This window comes from Trichosurus vulpecula, chromosome 2, assembly GCF_011100635.1.
Source record: "Trichosurus vulpecula isolate mTriVul1 chromosome 2, mTriVul1.pri, whole genome shotgun sequence".
Classification (NCBI taxonomy): Eukaryota; Metazoa; Chordata; class Mammalia; order Diprotodontia; family Phalangeridae; genus Trichosurus; species Trichosurus vulpecula.
Window position 1 is genome coordinate 426,350,569 of NC_050574.1, and position 22,053 is coordinate 426,372,621.

Genomic DNA, 22,053 nt, shown 5'->3' on the forward strand with positions numbered 1-22,053 from the left:
TGCCTAAAATGGTGGATCTCATTCTTTTTATAGTTGCTTTTACTTCAAATATAAAGTAAAATAAATTCTACATGGAACTGTCAAAGCTGTCAGACTTGTCTGTGAGTCTGTCTGGCTTTCTGTTCTCTTCTGGGAATTTAAACATAAGTACATATGTGTGTGTATTTCAATGATCTTTTCTTCTTCCTTTTTTCTTTTCTTCCTCTTATGCTTTCCTTAGCTCCCCTCTTCCTCCTATCCCCTCACTGGAAAACAGAAAACCAAAACACTTATTAAAGTATGAATATTCAAGTAAAACAAATTCTTTTATTAGCTGTGTCCCCCAAAATGTGTTAATTTTCATCTTGTGTCAATCACCTCTCTATCAGCAGGTTGGTAACTTGCTTCATCATCAGTCCCCTAGAATCATGGTTGGTCATTGCATTGATCAGAGTTCCTAAGAAGATTTTCTTTGTAGTGTCATTATTGAGTGCACTGTTCTCCTTGTTCTACTCATTTCACTCCATGTCATACAAATCTTCCCAAGTTTCTTTTGACTTTTGCTATCTATTATAACACAATAATCTTCAGTTACATGGTAGATGATAATTTCTTCAGTGATTCTTCAATTGATGGGATTATTAATGATGAGTGATTTGGAGCATGTTTTCTTACAGTTGTTGATAGCTTAGATAGCTTAGATATGTGGATATGTAGATAGCTTAGAAATGTGCATAGAAATCCCTTTGAACCAAGATCTTCCACTACATCTGAGGCCATCTCCAGTCATCTTGAACAGTATCTTGCCATTGGACTCTGATGACTCTGGAGGAATGAAGCTGATGACTTTGGTCACTTGCCAGTCAAGATACCACCCTCCTGATGTCATTGGTCCTCTCCAAGAACAAAGGACAAACAATAAGATCTTTGATACCTTAGATTATTTTTCCTTTGAAAACTGCCTATTCATATCCTTTGACTGCTTATTTATTGGTAAATAGCTCTTGATTTTAAAATTTTGAATCAGTTCCTTATATATCTTGGATATGAGACCTTAAACAGAGAAACTTGTTGTAAATGTTTTTCCTATTCAATTTTCCCTTTACTGCATTGGTTTTATTTGTGCAAAACCTTTGTAATTTCAAATAATAAAAGTTTTCCATTTTATCTTTTGTGTTCTTCTCTGTCCCTTGCTTGGTCATGAATTCTTCTGCTATCAAAATATCCTAATGGTAATTTCTTCCTTCCTTTTCTAATTTATTTATGGCATTACCTTTTATGTCTGTAATGTATAAATTTAGAACTTATCTTAGTAGATAGTGTGAGATGTTGATTTACACTTAATTTCTGAATTTTCCAGTGGTTTTTGTCATATCCCAATCCATTATCACAATAAATCAGGTCTTTGTTTCTATCAAACAGTACAGCATTGTAGTTGCTTGTTTCTATATATTGTATATCTAATCTGTTCCACAAATCAGCCTCTCCGTTTCTTAACAAATGCAAAATTAGTTTGATGATTTATGCATTGTAGTGTAGTTTGAGAACTGGTACTCCTAGTACTAGTCACTTTCTTTGCTATTTTTTCCCTTGAAATTATTGAACTTTTTTTCCTTTACATGAATTTCATTATTTTTTTCTAGTTGCATAAAAGTCCTTTGGTAATTGGATGAGTACAGCACTGAATAAACTAATCTAGATAAAAAGTATTGACATTTTTATTATTTTGGCTTAGCATACTGTGGTGCTAATCATGATTAAAGATCTTCCCTTCCAATTCATCTTCTTAATAGTCCTCAGGTGGAGCTAGCTAAGAAAATCTTGATGAGGGGAGGTTTGTTTGTAGGAATGTCCACACCCTTTTTCTAAGTAGGTGTGAAGCCCCAGGCCCACACCCTTTTGCTAAGTAGCTGCTAAGCCCCAGGCCCACACCCTTTTGCTGATTAGATGTGATGCCCTTGAGGCCTAAGAAGGGTATGTATACCCTGAGGGTAGCCATTAAGCTCAGAGATATAGAGACCAGAGACAGAGAAAGGATGAGGGCTGAGAAGACAGAGGGAGAGAGAAAGAAAAGGAAGGGCTTGGAGAATGTCGAGGGCTCTCAGAACTGCAAACTCTCAGAACTGTGGGAGGAGAGGACGAAGGCAAGCAGACAGCTGGGGTTTATGAATGAGTGTTTATGGGAAGGCTCCAGCAGGGGGGAAGGTGATGGAATGGCTTGGTTCCTTGCTATGATATTGTGTTTTAATTTCCTTACTGTTATATTGAAGTGGACTTACTGGTTTGGGGATACAATTGTTGCTACGTCAAATTGGAATTATTGGTTTTGGGATCTGATCCTCTGGGGTCTGAATAAATATTTTACTGCCTTCTATAAAGAGAGTCTTTTATATTCTGCAGTTCCAAACTATACAGGTCTATTCATGGTCACCACTGATATCGTGAATCTTTCCCTACTGATACACCTATTCATGAGCAATTAATATTTCTCCAGCTAGTTTGGTCTTTATTCCTGTAAAGAATGTTTTGTAGCTGTATTCATAGAGTTCTCTGTATATTTCTTGGTAGAAGCCCAATTACTGGATTTATTTTCAATGGAATTTCTCTCTCTAGTTCTTCTTATTGAGTTTTGTCAGTAATATACAAGCATGCTGAAGATTTAAGTGGATTTATTTTATACCTTACAAATTTTCTAATGTTATTTTTTCTATTAAATTCTAATTGATTCATTGGAGTTCTCCAGATAGATCATTAAATCATCTATAGAATTCTTTGATTTTTTGAAGTAAATGAATATTGTTGACTTAGACATTTGAGTGAAAATACTCTAGGATTGGATTTCATTAATTATTTCACATTACCAAATCTTCAACTTCAGTCATAGAACAGCTTTTGATTTCAGTTTTCTAGGTCAATGTTCTCCTATAATTTTTGGTCACATACTCCCATCACTAAAAAATTTTGAGCAACTACCCCCAAGGTGCTTCCTTACATTTACTTATTAATGAATTATATATGAGATTGATTCCAGACTTTATTAAAATTTCAGAAAAAAAGAAATGTAAAGATAATGAGATAAGAGTAAAATAGTATTATTCTAAAGTCAATAGGAAATCTTCCCCTATACTTTACTGAGTAGTGAAGTGACATGATCATACTTGCATTTTAGAAAAATCACTTTTTCAGCTTTGTGGAGAATGAATTAAAGAGAGGAGACTATTGCAGTTCCACAGGAAAGAAGCTACAAGAGCCTGAATTAGAGTGGTGGCCATGTAAGGAGTGATGGACTCTTTGACAGAGTGACAAGTCCCCCATCCATATTGCATGATTCTATGACATGACAGAATTTCATGTTTCTCTCTTAGGTTTCAAGAGTCACGACCACAATAATTTCTCTTAAGAGGAAAGGATAAGTCATTGGCAATTATAGCTTTTAGAACTTACCTCTTAATGTTCTAAGAAAATTATTAATTATGTAGAAATTATTGGAAGTCATGAAGTCATTCTTCTTGTGATCCATTTAATTTACCTAATTTTCTCTATGAATTAAAACTTAATATGCAAATATTTGATGGAAAAGCAAAATCTTTGTCCCTTCACATTTTAGAATTAAGCAGTTGAAAACACTTCAGTGACTGAGTTGGCTCACCTAAGGGTTTTTCCTTAGGCTTCTTTGATTTCATATAGACAACCCCTAAAGTTAGTATGAAAAAAGTGTTTTTAATTTGTTTCATTTTCTTTAAAAATACAGGGGGAAAGAAAGAGAGAGAGACTGAAAGAGAGAGGAGAGGAGAGGAAATGACATGGAGGAGAAGAGAGAAGAGAAAATTTACAATCCCTACATATTCAACCTAGTTCCTCTAAGATAATTCAGGAGGTAAAGTGCACTTATTCTTCTTCGTGAAGATGCTCTTTGGTGGCTCTGTTTCAAAATTAAGTATTTATTTCTATTTGCTTCAAAACCAATTATAATCATGTACAAAAATATATTGACTTTGGGGACTTCCTTTACATATAAGAAATACCTCAATAGTTCCCAAGATCTCTCCTTAGTAGAAACAAATTTGCCCTAATGAGATTTGATCAGAAATCCCATCAGACATGCCCAGTTGTAACAACTAAAAGTGCATATACATCATCAGTCACAGTTGTAACTTCCCTAAGAGGTCTATGGTACTTAACTTCATAGTATTTAATAAATACTATACTAAGTGGATACTAATGGATACTAAGAAGAACACAAGGTGGTGCTTGCCTTCAGGGAGCTTGTAATATGAGGGTGAAGTTAATCATACTACAAACAGTTGAAATTATGATAGGAGAGGCACCAAAAATCTTAGGCAGGCAAGGAAGGAGGGAGACACAAGAAAAAGTTTTGGATTCATTTCTCTGTGTGCTACTGATAGTAGCACAAAAGTGCTAGTAATGTGCTGACTAGAATATAACAGTCATGACAACCATCTTTGACTACTTTTAGAGATGGCTACTTTTATACAGAGAAAAGTTTTCTTCTCTCACAGATGACACCTCTAATTCCAGCAGCACACTTTGAAGACCTATGACCATTGATCACAATGAGGTGCTCGTTACAAGACTGTGAGTAGTCATGTGTGCAAGAGAAAACAAAGATGTGTCACATAAGCTCCTTGAAGTCAGGTGATTTTCACTTTTGTCTTTATATCACCAGCACCAACAAAGTGCCTGGTACATGGTAGGTGCCTGATAAAGTATTGTCAGCATATTGATTTGTCTAGGCCAACTAGGAAGAGACAGTTCAAAGAAAAAGATATTTATGTGAACAGCATATTAAAGTAAGTTATAAGGAAGGGCCACTTGGGTGCCAGGGTGGCTTCTCATATAAGCCTGTTTTTTGTCCTTGGCTATGCTAGTGAGAGATGGGCTAGAGGTGCTAAGTGAGATTGGGGTCAGTGAGAACGAGTTAATGGGTTTGGGTGGAGGGACATTAACCTTCTTTTGGATTCTTGGCATCCAGACCACAGAGACAGCTTAAGTTGCTATATCTTTGGCTCATAAGTTCTGTTTTGGAGAGGTTTCAGAGGCCATGGAAATTGAAGAAAATATCGAGTCTGCTATTTTGTTGCTCACGTGCTCCATACTTGCTTTGAGGATGATCTTATTATTCAGAAGAGTGGAGAAAACACTGGAACTGATCTTGACCAATAAGGAGAAAAGAGTTGCTGTAGTAGAAATATTCTATTCTAGATTTCTAGAGAGCAGATTTCACTGGTTTGAGACAAAGAATAAATGGGGTCGAATAGCCTAATGTTTTGTAAGAAAAGTAGGCCAGAGAATGATAACTCTCAAGAATAAAGTTCCAAAGACAAGAAGAAAATAATCTGACATGGAGAATAAATCAAAATTGCCTAAAAGAACTAACAATGGTACACAAGAAATTCCTCTATCAACTTAATTTTTTAAAATACGCATAGATATGGTACCAAAAAAGCCCAGCTTCCAGAGATAGAAGAAGAAATTCCATTTAAAATAACTTAAACAATCTAAAAGACTTGGGAGTCTGCCTGCCAAGCAAACCCAGGAATTCTATGAATACACTAACAAAGCACTTTTCACACAAACAAGTCAAATCTAAACAATTAGAAAAATATTAATTGCTCATGGGTAGGCTGAGCCAATATTTTAACAAATGACAATTCTGCCTAATTTAATTTAATTATTCAGCACCAAACCAATCAAACCAAAAAATTATTTGATAGAGCTAGAAAAAAAACAACAAAATTCATCTGGTAGAACAAAAGGTCAAGAATATCAAGGGAATTGATGGAAAAATTACAAAGGACAAAAGTACAAAGGCTTAGCAAGACCAGATTTCAAAGTAAATTATAAAGCAGTAATCTTCAAAACTTGGTGGATCAGTGGAATAGATTAGGAACACAAGACAGTAGTAAATGATGATAGTAACCTGGTGTTCGATAAACCCCAAAACCCATCCTCTGAGATAAGAACTCACTATTTTGCAAAAGCTGCTGGGAAAACTAGAAAACAATGTGGCATGGGGGCGGAGCCAAGATGGCGGCTGGTAAGCACGGACTAGAGTGAGCTCCGTACCCGAGTCCCTCCAAAAACCTATAAAAATGGCTCTGAACCAATTCTAGAATGGCAGAACCCACAGAACAGCAGAGGGAAGCAGGGCTCCAGCCCAGGACAGCCCGGGTGGTCTCTGGGTGAGCTCTATTCCACACGGAGCTGGGAGCTGGGAGCTGGGAGCTGGGAACGGAGTGGAGCAGAGCCCAGCCTGAGTGGCGTGGACGATCCAGACCAGAGGCCGGGCGGAGGGGGCCCTAGCGCCCTGAATACGTGAGCAGATACCAGACCCCTCGACCCACAAACACCAAAGACTGCAGAGAAGGTTAGTGGGAAAAGCTGCGGGAGTGGAAGGAGTTCGCGGTTCAGCTTCCAGCCCCGGGGGCAGCGGAGGTGGGGCAGCTACAGCTGTTGTTACTTCCGGCTCCAGGCCCACCTGGTGGGGGGAAATAAGTGGCGGATCACAGCAGGGGTGTACAGCCTGCCGAAGATCTGAGCCCAGTCTGGACTGGGGGTCCTTGGGGAAGGAGGAGTGCGGCTCTGACAGAGCTGGCACCTCCCCCCCAAACGTAGAACATAGAACTCTGTAATCTACAAGCAGTCATACCCCACTGAAAAACTCAAGGGTCAAGTTAGTTGGTTGGGAATATGGCCAGGACGCGAAAACGCGCCCAGATTCAGTCTCAGACTTTGGATTCTTTCTTTGGTGACAAAGAAGACCAAAACATACAGCCTAAAGAAGACAGCAAAGTCATAGAGCCTACAACCAAAGCCTCCAAGAAAAACATGAACTGGCCCCAGACCATAGAAGAACTCAAAAAGGATTTGGAAAAGCAAGTTAGAGAAGTAGAGGAAAAATTGGGAAGAGAAATAAGAAGGATGCGAGAAAGCCATGAAAAACAAGTCAATGACTTGCTAAAGGAGACCCAAAAAAATACTGAAAAATACACTGAAGAAAACAACACCTTACAAAACAGACTAACTCAAATGGCAAAAGAGCTCCAAAAAGCCAATGAGGAGAAGAATGCCTTGAAAGGCAGAATTAGCCAAATGGAAAAGGAGGTCCAAAAGACCACTGAAGAAAATACTACTTTAAAAATTAGATTGGAGCAAGTGGAAGCTAGTGACTTTATGAGAAATCAGGATATTATAAAACAGAACCAGAGGAATGAAAAAATGGAAGACAATGTGAAATATCTCCTTGGAAAAACCACTGACCTGGAAAATAGATCCAGGAGAGATAATTTAAAAATTATTGGACTACCTGAAAGCCATGATCAAAAAAAGAGCCTAGATACCATCTTTCAGGAAATTATGAAGGAGAACTGCCCTGATATTCTAGAGCCACAGGGCAAAATAGAAATTGAAAGAATCCATCGATCGCCTCCGCAAATAGATCCCAAAAAGAAATCTCCTAGGAATATTGTTGCCAAATTCCAGAGCTCCCAGATCAAGGAGAAAATACTGCAAGCAGCCAGAAAGAAACAATTTGAATATTGTGGAAACCCAATCAGAATAACCCAAGACCTGGCAGCTTCTACATTAAGAGATCGAAGGGCTTGGAATGCGATATTCCGGAGATCAATGGAGCTAGGATTAAAACCTAGAATCACCTACCCAGCAAAACTAAGTATCATGTTCCAAGGCAAAATATGGACTTTCAATAAAATGGAGGACTTTCAAGCTTTCTCAGTGAAAAGACCAGAACTGAATAGAAAATTTGACTTTCAAACACAAGAATCAAGAGAAGCATGAAAAGGTAATCAAGAAACGGAAATTGCAAGGGACTTACTAAAGCTGAACTGTTTTGTTTACATTCCTACATGGAAAGATGATGAGTATGATTCATGAGACCTCAGTATTAGGGTAGTTGAAGGGAATATGCATATATATATATATGCATATATATATGTTTATGTATATATATAAGTGAATGTGTATGTATGCATGTATCTATGTGTATATGTATGTATGTGTATGTATGTGTATATATATATATATGTAAAAGAAAGAGAGCAGACACAGGGTGAGTTGAGGATAAAGGGAAGAGAGCTAAAAGAAATAAAATGAAATTAAGGGATGAGAGAGTAACTTACTGAGAGAGGGAGACAGGGAGAGATAGAATGGGGTGGATTATCTCCCATAAAGGTGGTAAGAGGAAGCAGTTCTAGGAGAGGAGGGGAGTGGGCAGGTGAGGGGGGAATGAGTGAACCTTGCTCTCATCAGATTTGGCCTGAGGCGGAATACCATACATACTCAGTTGGGTATCTTACCCCACAGGAAAGAAGAGGGAGGAAGATAAAAAAAAAAATAAAAGGCAGGGGGATGATGGAGTGGAGGGCAGATGGGGGTGGAGGTAATCAAAACAAACACTTTGGAAAGGGGACAGGGTCAAGGAAGAAAATTCAATAAAGCGGGATGGGTTGGGAAGGAGCAAAATGTAGTTAGCCTTTCACAACATGAATATTGTGGAAGGGTTATACATAATAATACATGTGTGGCCTAGGTTGAATTGCTCAACTTCTTAGGGAGGGTGGGTGGGAAGGGAAGAGGGAAGGGAATTTGGAACTCAAAGTTTTAAAATCAGATGTTCAAAAACAAAAAAACTTTTTGTATGCAACTAAAAAATAAGATACACAGGCAATGGGGCGTAGAAATTTATCTTGCCCTACAAGAAAGGAAGGGAAAAGGGGATGAGAGGGGAGGGGGGTGATAGAGGGGAGGGCTGACTGGGGAACAGGGCATCCAGAATATACGCCATCTTGGAGTGGGGGGGGAGGGCAGAAATGGGGAGAAAATTTGTAATTCAAACTGTTGTGAAAATCAATGCTGAAAACCAAATATGTTAAATAAATAAATTGCATTAAAAAAAAAAAAAGGAAAAAAAAAAAAAAAACAATGTGGCATAAGCTAGGTATAGACCTATATCAGTGTGTTGGCAATCAAAATGGGCTCTTAGCACTCAGTTCAACCAAGTGCCCTTGAAGAGGGTACTTGTTTCCTTGATTAGATTGGGAGTCCTTGGTGACCTCCTTGCCTCAGGGGAGGGCCTAGTATACATGGGTTTGAGTGGCATGTTTGGGTCATCAGAGGCTTTTAGACCACATGGGTTTAAGTTGCCTCTTCGTGACGATTTCGGGTCACATGGGTGAGTTGCATGTGTGACTCACCCTTGACCCTGAAAAAGATATAAAACTAGGGGTTGGCTTTCTCTTTTTTGGAGCTCTTACCCACAGCTGTGGTGGCATGTGTGACTCTGGGCCAGCCCTTGTTATGAGCTCCTGGGCTGAACTTAGATATTGGTAACTATGAATTGTATTTGGCCTTTCTGTTAATGTTTGTAATATGTCTGTATTTGCTCTGAAGTTCAGGGTGCTGGCTTTTTCCCCTGAACTAGGTGAATGGTGTTTGTATGCTGAATTAAAGTAAGCTTCTTAAACCCCTTAACATTGTTTTCCTTAGTAAAGCAGATCAAAAGAACCTATGCTGGCAGTGTTCTTGTTGTTGGGCTTGTGTTGGTCTTTCACCCCCACAACAGCTGCTAGCCGGCTTGTTGAAACAATCAGTAAAGCAATAATAACAATATAGATGATAATTGTCAAAATGCCCGTGTGGTTCTGTACCACAAAGTATATGAGACTATCCACATAGAAGGTAGAAGAAGTAAACCATTTATTCAGATGCCAGAGAACCATATCCCATAGGCCATCTGCCCAAACCATTACAGCAGAAAAGCATTCGAAGCACAATATCACAACATGAGTCTCACCATCCCAAAACCTCTCTAAGCCCCTGCTGGTGTCTTCCCAAAAACAAGCTCACAGTGCAGCTATCACAGTCTGCTTTACCTCAGCTCTAACTATCATGACAGCCATTAGCAGCCATAACAGCACTCTCTCTCTCTCTCTCTCTCTCTCTCTCTCTCTCTCTCTCTCTCCATTTCCTACAACATAACATCCTTTTCCTCTCAGGAAGCTCCTCCCACCACATGTGGCTTAGGCTTCCCTGTGATGCTGTGTGCCTGTGAGGCACCCTTTATCTTGGCATGGTGGTCTATTATAATCTATCTGCCAAATCTGGGCTGGAACTTTTCCCCTTGCTATTTCCCCAGTTACTACCCTATGAACAGTTTGTTCCTTTTCCAATTGATATATATCATATTCCTATGCTATTTGCTTTAACAATGAATAAGAGATACTAATACCTTGATCGTGTGCCCACCGGTGTGTAGCCTGGACACACCAAATGGCCAGTTGTTTGGTGGACCCATTTTGGTAATACTGGATCATCAGTTGTTGTCAGCGTAAGGACAATTTGTCCTTCTCTCTCCATGAAATTTATCTTTTCCCCAGTCTCCTAAGTCACTTAACTGTGAAATCTTATCCAGCATCTGTGAAAGAGGGTTCCCTACTTCTGCAATTAGCAGAGTCAGAAGTTCTTGTTTATAAGTGGGGGATGCAATTTTAACTAATAAATTCCTATGAGAGACTCTCAAGGGAGTTTCATAATAAACTTTGGCATTCCCTATCATAGTAGCAGTCTTCATTACCTGCTCCTTTAACTTTCCCATACAGTCCCTAATTGAATACTAGGGTCTATCTGTAGTAGGCCACATAGTTTCAGCAGGATATTGTCTCTTAAAACCTGTAGCAGCCAAAGCCAACAAATTGGTTGTTTGGTTACCTCATTGCAAATGATAATCCCTAAAAACTTTCTTTACAAAAGGATTCTAATACTTACGAATCTCATACAATCCACGTTATCTACAGATACTCCTACGGCCCCTTCATCACTGATTCTCACCATCCAAGATATCAATGATTCTCCCATTCTCTGGGTGAGCCTACTCAAGATATCTATGATTTCCTGCTGTGTAAAATCCTCCAACATCTCTCTGAACACTGTACTATTATCTTGTGTTTCTTGCCTCCTTCACTGTATGGGGTGCACTTCTGGCTGAGAAGTCAGGTATGATACTGTAACATTCTGTTGCTCAGGAGTAGCATCATACCACAAAGTATCCTCAACTTCTGATGTATCATCCTCTCTAGATTCTCTCCTCCATCACCACGGTAACCAGCCTGGCTGCTAGACTCAACCTGGGCTGAACTGAGGTACACTCTTGACCTTCTTGGTCATCTACCCAATCCATCACAGCAGCAAAGCAATCGAAACACAATATCACAACGATGGAGCCTCACCATCCCAAAACCACTCCAAGCCCCTGCTGGGGTCTTCCCAAAAACAAACTCACAGTGCAGCTATCAGTCTGCTTTACCTCAGGTCTATCACAACAGCCCTTAGCAGCCATAACAGCTTTCTCTCTCTCTCTCTCTCTCTCTCTCTCTCTCTCTCTCTCTCTCTCTCTCTATCTATCTATCTGTCTGTCTCTCTCTCTCTGTCTCAGCATTTCCTATGTCCTGTGACACAACCTTCTTTTCCTCTCAGGAAGCTCCTCCCAGTACATGTGAATTAGGCTCCTTGTGGGATGCCCATCAATTGGGGAATGGCTGAACAAGTTGTGGTATATGAATGTAATGGAATACTATTGTTGTATAAGAAATGGGGAAGATATGGACTTCATAATAACCTGGAAAAACATACATGATATAATGCTGAGTGAACGGAGCAGAACTAGAACATTATACACAACCACCGATATATTGATTCTGTACTGACTAACCTTGACAGACTTCGCTCATCTCAGCAATACAAGGTTCAAAGACAACTCCAAAGGACTCATGATGGAGAGAGCTATCTACATCCAGATAAAGAACTATGGAGTCTGAATGTAGATTGAGGCAAACTGTTTGCTCTCCTTTTTTTTCTCTTTTGTTTTTGTTTTTGACTTTTTTGGTTTTGTTTCTTCTTGCATATTGTGCTATTTTGCACAAACAAAACAAATGCAACCAAGATTAGAAGGAAAGCAGAAATCTAGGAAACTATCTTTACAGCAAGTGTCTCCAATAAAGACCCCGTTTCTCAAACAGATAGAGAACTGAGTCAAATTTATAAGAATACAAGCCATTCCACAATTGATAAATGGTCAAAGGATATAAACAGGCAGTTTTCAGATGAAGAAATCAAAGCTATCTATAGTTATATGTGATATGATGGTATTATATGATACATTTGATAATATGAAGAAGTGCTTTAAATCACTTTTGATTAAACTAAAACAAACTAAAACTCTGAGATAACACCTCACACCTATCAGAATGGCTAATATGACAAAAAAGGAAAATGATAAAAATTGGTGAGTATGTGGGGAAACTGGGACACCTAATGCACTGTTGGTAGAGTTCCAAGCTCCTTGAAACATTCTGCAAAGCAATTTGGAATTATGCCCAAAGGGAAACTAAAGTGGGCATACCCTTTGATCCAGCAATACCACTACTAGGTCTGTATCCCAAAGTGATCATAAAAAAGAAAACAGGACATCCATGTACAAAAATATTTATAACAGTTCTTTTCTAGGGGACAAAATATTGGAAATTGGAGAATGGTTGAACAAGTTGTGGTATATGAAGGTAATGGAATACTATGAGCAATAAGAAGTGATGAGCAGGCAGAATTCAGAAAAACCTGGAAAGATTTGTATAAACTAAGGCAAAGAGAAACGAGCAGAACCAGGAAAACACTGCACACAGTAACAGCAACATTGTGTAATGATCTTAAATTACTTAGCTCTTCTGAGCAACACAATGGTCCAAGACAATTACAAAGGGCTCATGACGTAAAATGCTATCCACATCCAGATAAAGAACAGATGGACTCTGAATGCAGATCAAACCATACTTTTTCATTTACTTTATTTTGTTCATTTTATTCCTTTGGTCTGTTTCTTCATTCACGACTGTAACTACTAATATGGAAATATGTTTTACACAATTGCACAAATATAACTTATATCAAATTGTCTATCATTTTAAGAAGAAAGGAGAGGAGGGAGGGAGAAAATTTTGGAACTCAAAATCTTGAAAAACTGAGTTCTAAAGATTGTCTTTGCATATAATTGGGAAAAATAAAATACTATTAAAACATATATAGACAATATTAGCTAGGATAGATAAGAGAAGATGAGTATGTAAGGTATGTGTGCCTATGGAGGATGTCTATGTCCCCATAGGTCATCTAAATAACACTGACAGGAGATATTAATAGATACAATCTTAGGTCTGGATGGCTCAGGAAGAGAAGAGAGCCAGCCTAACAGCGGGGTGGGCAGACAAGTCCTGAGAGCAATGCAAGAATGAGCATTCTTTCCTCCAATCTCTAAGGGGGTATGTAGTAGAATTACGTCTCCTTTGTCTCTTGATGGAACAAAGGCATGGAGAAAATTAACAGAGATGGAACCAGGATACAAGTAAAGCCATTTGCTTCAACAGCTTCCTGAGACAGAATTGAAGAAAGAAAGGAGAAGATGATTTGTGAGGACATTTGTCATATGGTTACCTAGGGAAGCTAGAGCACTGGTCCTGGAGTCGGGAAGCCCTGAGTAGAAATCTGGCTTCAGACCCTTACTTGCTATGTGATCTTGGGCAAGTCACTTAACCCTGTTTGCCTCAGTTTTCTCATCTGCAAAGCGAGCTATGGAAGGAAATGGCTAACCACTCCATGATCTTTACCAAAAAAAAAGAGAAAACCCCAAATGGGGTCATGAAGAGTCAGAACAACAAAAACCTGTATATTGTGGTCTCAGACAGTAATGACAATGGATGACAGGGTGAGGAAGAGTATAAGTCAGGTGAAAGGAATGGGAAATGATTAGCTCCCATTCTGTAATACCCAATAGACATACTTCATTTTGGGGATGAAAATAAAGGAGTTTAGCATACACAGTCTGGTGTGGTTTTTATTCCAGACCTGTGATTTCATGGGAATAGTGAACTCCCTATGAGGAAACTTCCTCCACTGATAGGAATAGCAACTGTGGTCACACAGCCAGTCTATTTCAGAGTAGGGCTTAGATTCTGGTCTTCATTGCTTTACTCACTATTCCATGCTGCCTTACCTATATGGAATGATAAGGACCAAAACCAGGCTTAGTTAAGTGAGGAAATGCAGGTTTTCTTACATTTTTGAGAAGTTTATCAGGGAAAGGAAGCACAAAGATGGGATGAAAGATCAAGAAAGGAAAAGAAACAAGAGCTATATATTTTCTAAGTTAGAAGAAACCTGAGCATGTTGGTAGGAAAATGTGAAGATGTTTGAAAAAAATAAAAAATGAACATTCAGGGGATTGATCTGTAATTTGTTTAGACAACAAATGAACAGTTTGGGAGCACACTTAAGAAACATCTATTTCTTTATTATTTTTCTCAGGGAACCAAGGACCTCTTTATTTCTCAGGCTGTAGATAAATGGGTTTAACAGGGGGATTATGATAGTGTAAAACAAGGAATACATCACATCCTGATCATTAGTAGTGCCAGACCCAGGACGCACATACATTAAAAAAAGGGTTCCATAGAATAAGGAGACAGAGAGCAGATGGGCACTGCATGTTGAGAAGGCTCTGCTCCTTCCCTTTTCAGATTTAATCTTCAAGATAGCAGAGAGGACACAAGCATAAGAGATTATGATGATCATAAAAGTGAAAGTTTGAATAAAACCAGAGAAAATTAAAATTACCAGTGTGTTAGTGGATGTGTCAGTACAGGAAATTTTAAACAATTGCAAAATTTCACAATAGAAATAATGTATTCTAAGCGACTTGCAGAAGGTTAATCTAAATAATAAACCCACATGAATCACGGCATGAAGAAAGCCAAGTGTATAGGAAGCAAACACCAGCTGCTTGCACAGTCTATTGGACATCCTCACTGGATAAAGGAGAGGGTTGCATATGGCTGCATATCGGTCATATGCCATCACTGCCAACAGGAAACATTCTGTAGTTGCACTGGCACCAAAAAAGTAAAATTGGGCCATGCATTCCAAAAGGAATATAGTTTTATTCTTAGTTAAGAAATTCACCAGCATCTTAGGGATCACTGAAGAGGAAGTCAGTGCATCTGAAAAAGCTAAACTACTGAGCAATATGTACATGGGCGTGTGAAGGTGAGAGTCCATCCAAACGAGTACAACCAGCCCAATATTCCCCATCATGGTTGTGAGGTAGATCACTAAGAACAGCAAGAAGAGAGGGGTCTGAAGCTCGGGGAGATCTGTAAGTCCTGTGAGAACAAACTCTGTCACCAATGTCTTGTTCTTCTCTGCCATGTCTGCACTCTACCTGCTGACAGAATAAGAAATTTATATAAAAAAAGACATTTGCCGAAAGTCATGAAAAGTAGCACTCACACAGGAAATAAAATGCTACTCGATGCTGCACAAACTTCAATTAGAATTTTTTAAGAGTCAACCTATCTCTTTTAATAAATATATTTTAAGAATATCAACTCTTTTAGAACCTGGTTGTAAGGAGTAGGAAAATTAAAGTGAATTAAATTATTTAAGTGATCATAAAAGCTAGGATTATGTAGTATTTTAAGATTGCAAAGTGTTTCACAAATATCATTTCATCATATCCTTGGCTGATGATGACTTTGCACAGCTCTGCTTCACTCAAGTTCAATTCACAGGCAAGTCAAGACATCACATCATGTTATTGGTCCTCTTCAAGAATGAAGGACAAAAAACAGCTACCACCACCCTGTGTGCTAATATACCATTTTACAGATGAGGAAACTGAAGCAGAGGAAAGTTAAATGACATACCCATGGTCACATAGTTTCTAAGTGTCTGAGGCAAGACTCATACTCATGTTTTCCCAACTCAAGTCCAACATTCCATCTAGAGTTCTACTAGTTTTCCTAACCTCCTTTACTTCTAGTGCCTTCTCTTTTACTTATTTCTTATTTATACTGTTCACAATTTGTTCATATTTGTTTGCTTGTTCCCCTAACTAGATTGTGAGCTCCTTCACAGCAGAGACTGTCTTTTGTTTCTTTTTATATCTATCCCCAGCACTTAGCCCAGTGTCTGGCATACAGTAGGCACTTAATACACGTTTATTCACTGACTGACTGACCTGGTTGAGTGTTTATAGGGACTCTGTTCCCCATCATGTAAGGAAAAATTAGTCGTATAAACTTGGAGAGAAATCATGCTTCATTAATGTTTGTCTTTAGAGAATATATGCAAGTTGTAGAAAAATCTAGGAATACTATTCATGAAAACATTTTAGAAGATTTCAATTCTGATTAAAATGTGCCCATTTGACATCTCAAAATATGTTAGCATTTATGTAGGGTAACTACCTGAAAAGCTAGAAGGGGGGGAGAGGACAAGGGAGGGATTAGGACAAGGGAGGGATTTTTAGAGGGGAAAATGAGGGAATAAGTAAAGGGTGTTTACATCAATGGGAATGGCAGGATAGGGGAGGGATCCTTGGAGGGGGGTAGGCAAGTAATAGGAGGGCAGGGTGGTTGATGGAGGAGGGGGATAGGCAAGTAATAGGAGGGCAATGTAGTGGGTAGAAGTAAAGTAGAGGAGGTAGGAGGGATAGGAAACAAGAGATATGTACAAACATAAAAACAAAGATCAGGAGTAGAGAATGTTTGGGAAAGTATATGTCTATATATGCATGTATATATGTACAAGTGATATGTACAAGTGTATGTATACATCTGTATGTGTGTGTGTGAGTGTATATATATATATATATATATATATATATATATATATATATATATATATACATATATGTATCCAGAAACATATCTAAACTATATTGTAGCCTTCTGGGAGGTGGGGGGAGGGAAAAAAGGAACAGAGTTAAAAAGTACACAGCAGAGAACAAAATAAAACACTTGGAAGCAAAGAAAAGATGGGCAATTCTCAACACAAGGTGTATTATTTATCATACAGGCTTTCCTGAAATGAAAATTTATTGTTACATATTTTTAATCCTCTCTTATGTTCTGCTGTGCAAATAACATGCTTTTTTTCTTACTTTGTATTTGTTTCAATATTTAAGTTTACAATATGTTTTTTATTTCTTTTCTCTATTCTGTATTTGTGTTCTGATAAAATAAAAACATTAAAAAATAAAATTAAAATTAAAAATTAAAAAAATTTTAAACTAGGGGCAGCTAGGTGGTGCAGTGAGTAGAGCACTGGTCCTGGAGTCAGGAGGACCTGAGTTCAAATCTGGCCTCAGACACTTGACACACTTACTAGCTGTGTGACCTTGGGCAAGTCACCTAACCCCAATTACCCTGCGTTCACCCCTCAAAAAAAAATTAGAAAAAGAAAAGCTAGAATGTCTTTTTGCATTTCATATGATTTTTTTCTACCTTTATGCCCTTGTTCATGCTTTTCATATATAATTTATGTATATGTCTATTTATTTCTATGTTTCTATATGATTTGTATATAACTACTTTGTCTATAACTATATCTATTCCTGTGTATTAAGCAGATGTTTGTGTCTCTAGACACCTTTCCATTTTGTACTCACTCCACAGGGTTGTTAGGATGAAATGACTTAAGATGTCAAGGACTTTGCAAATGTAATCACAACATAAAATATGTGGATTATTGCAATTATTAATTTTGCAGTGGTAAATGCTGTAATAGGTCAGTTCTCTTCAAAAGCCTTAAATAACTCCTTACCGCTTCCTAACTAATATACAAATTCATGAGATTCGTCCTTTACAATCTGCTTCTACCCATCTTCCTTAATTTGTATTATACAGTTGTCTTCCATGCAATCTGGATTCAGCAAAACTGAGACAGCACCAAAGCACAAGTGGCCGTGGAAACCAACGTACGAGACAGACTGGGAAAAAGCTAGGCACCCACAACCGGCGGAGACCCACAGGCCTCCAAACACAGAATGGCAGTCTGTGGAAGCGAGGAGAGGCAGCAGTGCAATGCCACCAGCCTTGAGACATCAACTCCTGAGGCTTGCAGCCCAAAGGTATGAAACACGTCTTCTTGAACTTCCAGGACACATAATGGCCAGGTAAACGGCTCTAATGCCTCCCCCTACCCCCACCCCGTCCCCGACCCAGAGAATTCCTCAGCAAAAATGCTTGAATAGAGGAGACAGAAGTGGGGCTTCAGTGGCTGAGTAGTGGGAGTTCCTGAGTCCCAGAGAGGTAGAGCCAGCAGGGGTCAACACCAGGAGCTCAGACATACCCTTGCTCCCCCAGGGGAAGTGCCAGACATCAGCTCAAACAACAAACAGCTGAGACCATTGCTGAAGAGCAACAGTGCTGGAGAGCAGCCCCAGGGGAAGAGGAGACTTCAGGCAGCCAGACCCCTCCCCCACACCTCAGGAAACTGAAGGCTAAAATTCACAAAGCCAGTAACTAGACTCACAATCCCCAGAACAAGAAACCTGGGACAGAGAGTCCTGAGCCACAAAAGCAGAAATTCACTATAAAGCCAGGAAAAGGCTAACCAACATGAAGAAGAACACACAGAAAAAAAAAAAAAAACCCCGAGGACCATTGATTCTTTTTATGGAGACAGGCATGATCAAAATACCAATTTGGAAGAGGATAGCAATGACACCATACCAACATCTGATACCTCAAAAGGGAATGTGAACTGGTCTCAAACCCAAAAAGCATTACTGGAAGAGATAAAGGAGTATTTTAAAAACGAAATTAGGAAGGTAAAATAAAAAATGGGAAAAAATGGAAAAAAATACACTGATGAAATCAAGTACTTAAGATTGGCAAAATGGCTATGGAGATTCAGAATCTAAGTAGAAAAAATGACATCCTGAGAGGTAAAATCAACCAATTGGAAAAGGAGACTCAAAAGCAAAATGAAGACAGCAACTCATTAAAAATCAGAATAGAGCAAGTGGAAGCTAATGACGCTTTGAGGCATCAAGAAGCAGTCAAACAAAATGTAAAGAATGAAAAAATAGGAAAAAAATGTGAGATATCTGATTGGAAAAACAACTGACCCGGAAAATAAATCCAGGAGAGACAATTTAAAAATTATTGGTCTACCAGAAATCCACAATGAAAAAAAGAGTCTTCACCGTATCTTTGAAGAAATTATCAGAGATAATTGCCCAGAGGTCCTAGAACCAGAGGGGAAAATAGTCATTGAAAGAATCCACCGATCACCCCCTGAAAGAGATCCCAAATTGAAAACACCAAGAAATATTATAGCCAAATTCCAGAATTACAAAGTCAGGAGAAAATATTGCAAGGAAACAATTCAAATATCGTGGAACTACAGTCATGATCACGCAGGAACTCTCAGCTCCTACATTAAAAGACAGGGCAAAGGAGCTGGGACTACAACCAAGGATCAACTACCCAGTAAAATTAAGCATAACTTTTCAGGCAGGGAGATGGACACTCAATGAAATAAGGGAATTCCAGACCTTCCTGATGAAAAGGCCAGAACTCAATGGAAAATTTGATCTTCAAATACAAATCTCAAGAGAGACATAAAAAGGTAAACAAGGGGGAAACCCCATGAACCATATTAATCAATAAGGGCACATTATAGTAGAGGGAAAGAAGGGAGGCAGAAGAGCAGTATTTGAGCTTTACTCTCATCAGATCTGGTTCAAAAATGGAATAACATACCCTGATAAGTATAGAAATCTAACTTATCCTACAGGCAGTAGAAGGGGAAAGGGGGAAAATGGGAGGGAGTGGTCAGAAGGGAGGGAAGAAGTAGCAAGGGGGAAATGGTAAGATAAAGGAGGGGAATCAACTGGAGGGTAAACTGAGGAAGACAGCAGTCAAAAGCAAAACTTTGTTGAGGAATGGAATGGGAAAGGGAGAAATAAAAGCAGACACAGGGGGAAATATGATGTAGAAAAACACACAGATAGAAATCATAACTGTGAATGTGAATGGGATGAACTCTCCCACAAAATGGAAGCAGATAGCAGAATAGATTAAAAACCATAATCCTACAATATGCTGTTTACAAGAAACACATTTAAAACAGGGGGATACACACAAGGTAAAGGGAAAAGGCTGGAGTAAAATATATGGTGCTTCAGCTAAAGTAAAAAAACAGGTGTAGCAATCCTAACCTCAGACAAAGCAAAAGTAAAGATAGATTTAATTAAAAGAGATAAGGAAGGACACTACATTCTGCTAAAGGCACCATAAACAATGAAGCAATATCATTGTTTAGCATATATGCACCAAGTGGTATGGCATGCAAATACTTAGAGGAGAGGTTAAGTGAGTTACAGGAAAAAATAGACAGCAACCTCCCCACTTCTGAAAAAGACCTCAACCTCCCCCCTTCTGAACTTGATGAATCTAACCTCAAAATAAATAAGAAAGAAGTAAAGGAGGTGAACAGAATTTTAGAAAAGGCAGATATGATAGACCTCTGAAGAAAACTGAATGGGGATAAAAAGGAATATACTTTCCTCTCAGTGGTACATGGCACATACTCAAAAACTGACCATGTACTAGGGCATAAAAACCTCACAATCCAGTGCAGTAAGGCAGAAGTAGTTAAAGCATACTTTTCAGAGCATGATGCAATAAAAATTATTTGTAACAAAGAACCATGGAAAAATAAGCTAAAAATTAATTGGAAATGAAATAATCTAATTCTAAAGAATGAGTGGGCCTCAAAAGAACAAATCAGAGAAACAATTAATAACTTCATTTAAGAGATGACAATGATGAGACAACATACCAAAACTTATGGGATGCAGCAAAAGAAGTTCTTAGGGGAAGTTTTATATCTCTAAATGCTTACATGAATAAAATAGAGAAAAAGGAGATCAATGAATTGGGCATCCAACTGAAAAAGCTAGAAAAAGAACAAATTGAAAATCCCCAATGAAATACCAAATTAGAAATACTGAAAATCAAAGGAGAGATTAATAAAATTGAAACCAAGAAAACTATTGAATTAATAAATAAAACAAAGAGCTGGTTTATGGAAAAAAACAGTAAAATTGATAAACCTTTAGTCAATTTGATTAAAAAAAAAGAAGAAAATCAAATTTCCAGTATCAAAAATGAAAAGAGTGAATTCACCTCTAATGAACAGGAAATCAAAACAATAATTAGGAATTATTTTGCCCAATTGCATGCCCATAAATTTGACAACCTTAGAGATATGGATAAATATCTACAAAAACATAAATTGTCCAGGTTAACAGAAGAGGAAGTAAAATTTCTAAATAACCCCATTTCAGAAAAAGAAATTGAGCAAGCCACCAATGAGCTCCCTAGGGAAAAATCTCCAGGGCCAGATGGTTTTACATGTGAATTCTATCAAACATTTAAAGAACAATTCTTATACTTTGTAGACTATTTGGGAAAATACGTGAAGAAGGAGTCCTACCACATTCTTCTTATGACGTAAATATGGTACTAATACCCAAACCAGGAAGAGTCAAAACAGAGAAAGAAAATTATAGACCAATTTCCCTAATGAATATTGATGCAAAAAATTTTAAATAAAATATTAGCAAAAAGATTGCAGTAACTTATCACAAGAATGACCAGGTAAGATTTATTCCAGAAATGCAAGGCTGGTTCAGTATTAGGAAAACTATTAACATGATTGACCATATCAACAACAAAACTAGCATAAACCATATGATCACCTCAATAGACGCAGAAAAAGCCTTTAACAAAATACAACACCCATTCATATTAAAAACACTAGAAAGCATAGGAATAAATGGAGCCTTCCTGAAAATTATAAATAGCATCTACCTAAAACCATCAACAAGCATTATTTGTAATGGGGATAAGCTAGATGCATTCCAAATAAGATCAGGGGTGAAATAAGGATGTCCATTATCACACCTACTATTCAATTTGGTATTGGAAATGTTAGGTGTAGCAATAAGAGAAGAAAAAGAAATTGAAGGAATTAGAATAGGCAAAGAAGAAACTAAATTATCACTTTTTGCAGATGATATTGTGATTTACTTAGAGAATCCTAGAGAATCAAGTAAAAAACTACTGGAAATAATAAACAACTTCAGCAAAGTTGCAGGATATAAAATAAACCCACATAAATCCTCGGCATTCCTATACA

General features: G+C 38.1%; 1 protein-coding gene across 1 annotated transcript; it reads right to left on the minus strand.

Moving 5' to 3' along the window:
• Positions 1 to 14,343: 14,343 nt before the first annotated feature.
• Positions 14,344 to 15,267, minus strand: LOC118839242 (olfactory receptor 5AC1-like). The gene has a single exon (XM_036746701.1). It carries the CDS (start codon positions 15,265 to 15,267, stop codon positions 14,344 to 14,346), a length of 924 nt encoding a protein of 307 aa, XP_036602596.1.
• Between the last annotated feature and the right edge of the window lie 6,786 nt (positions 15,268 to 22,053).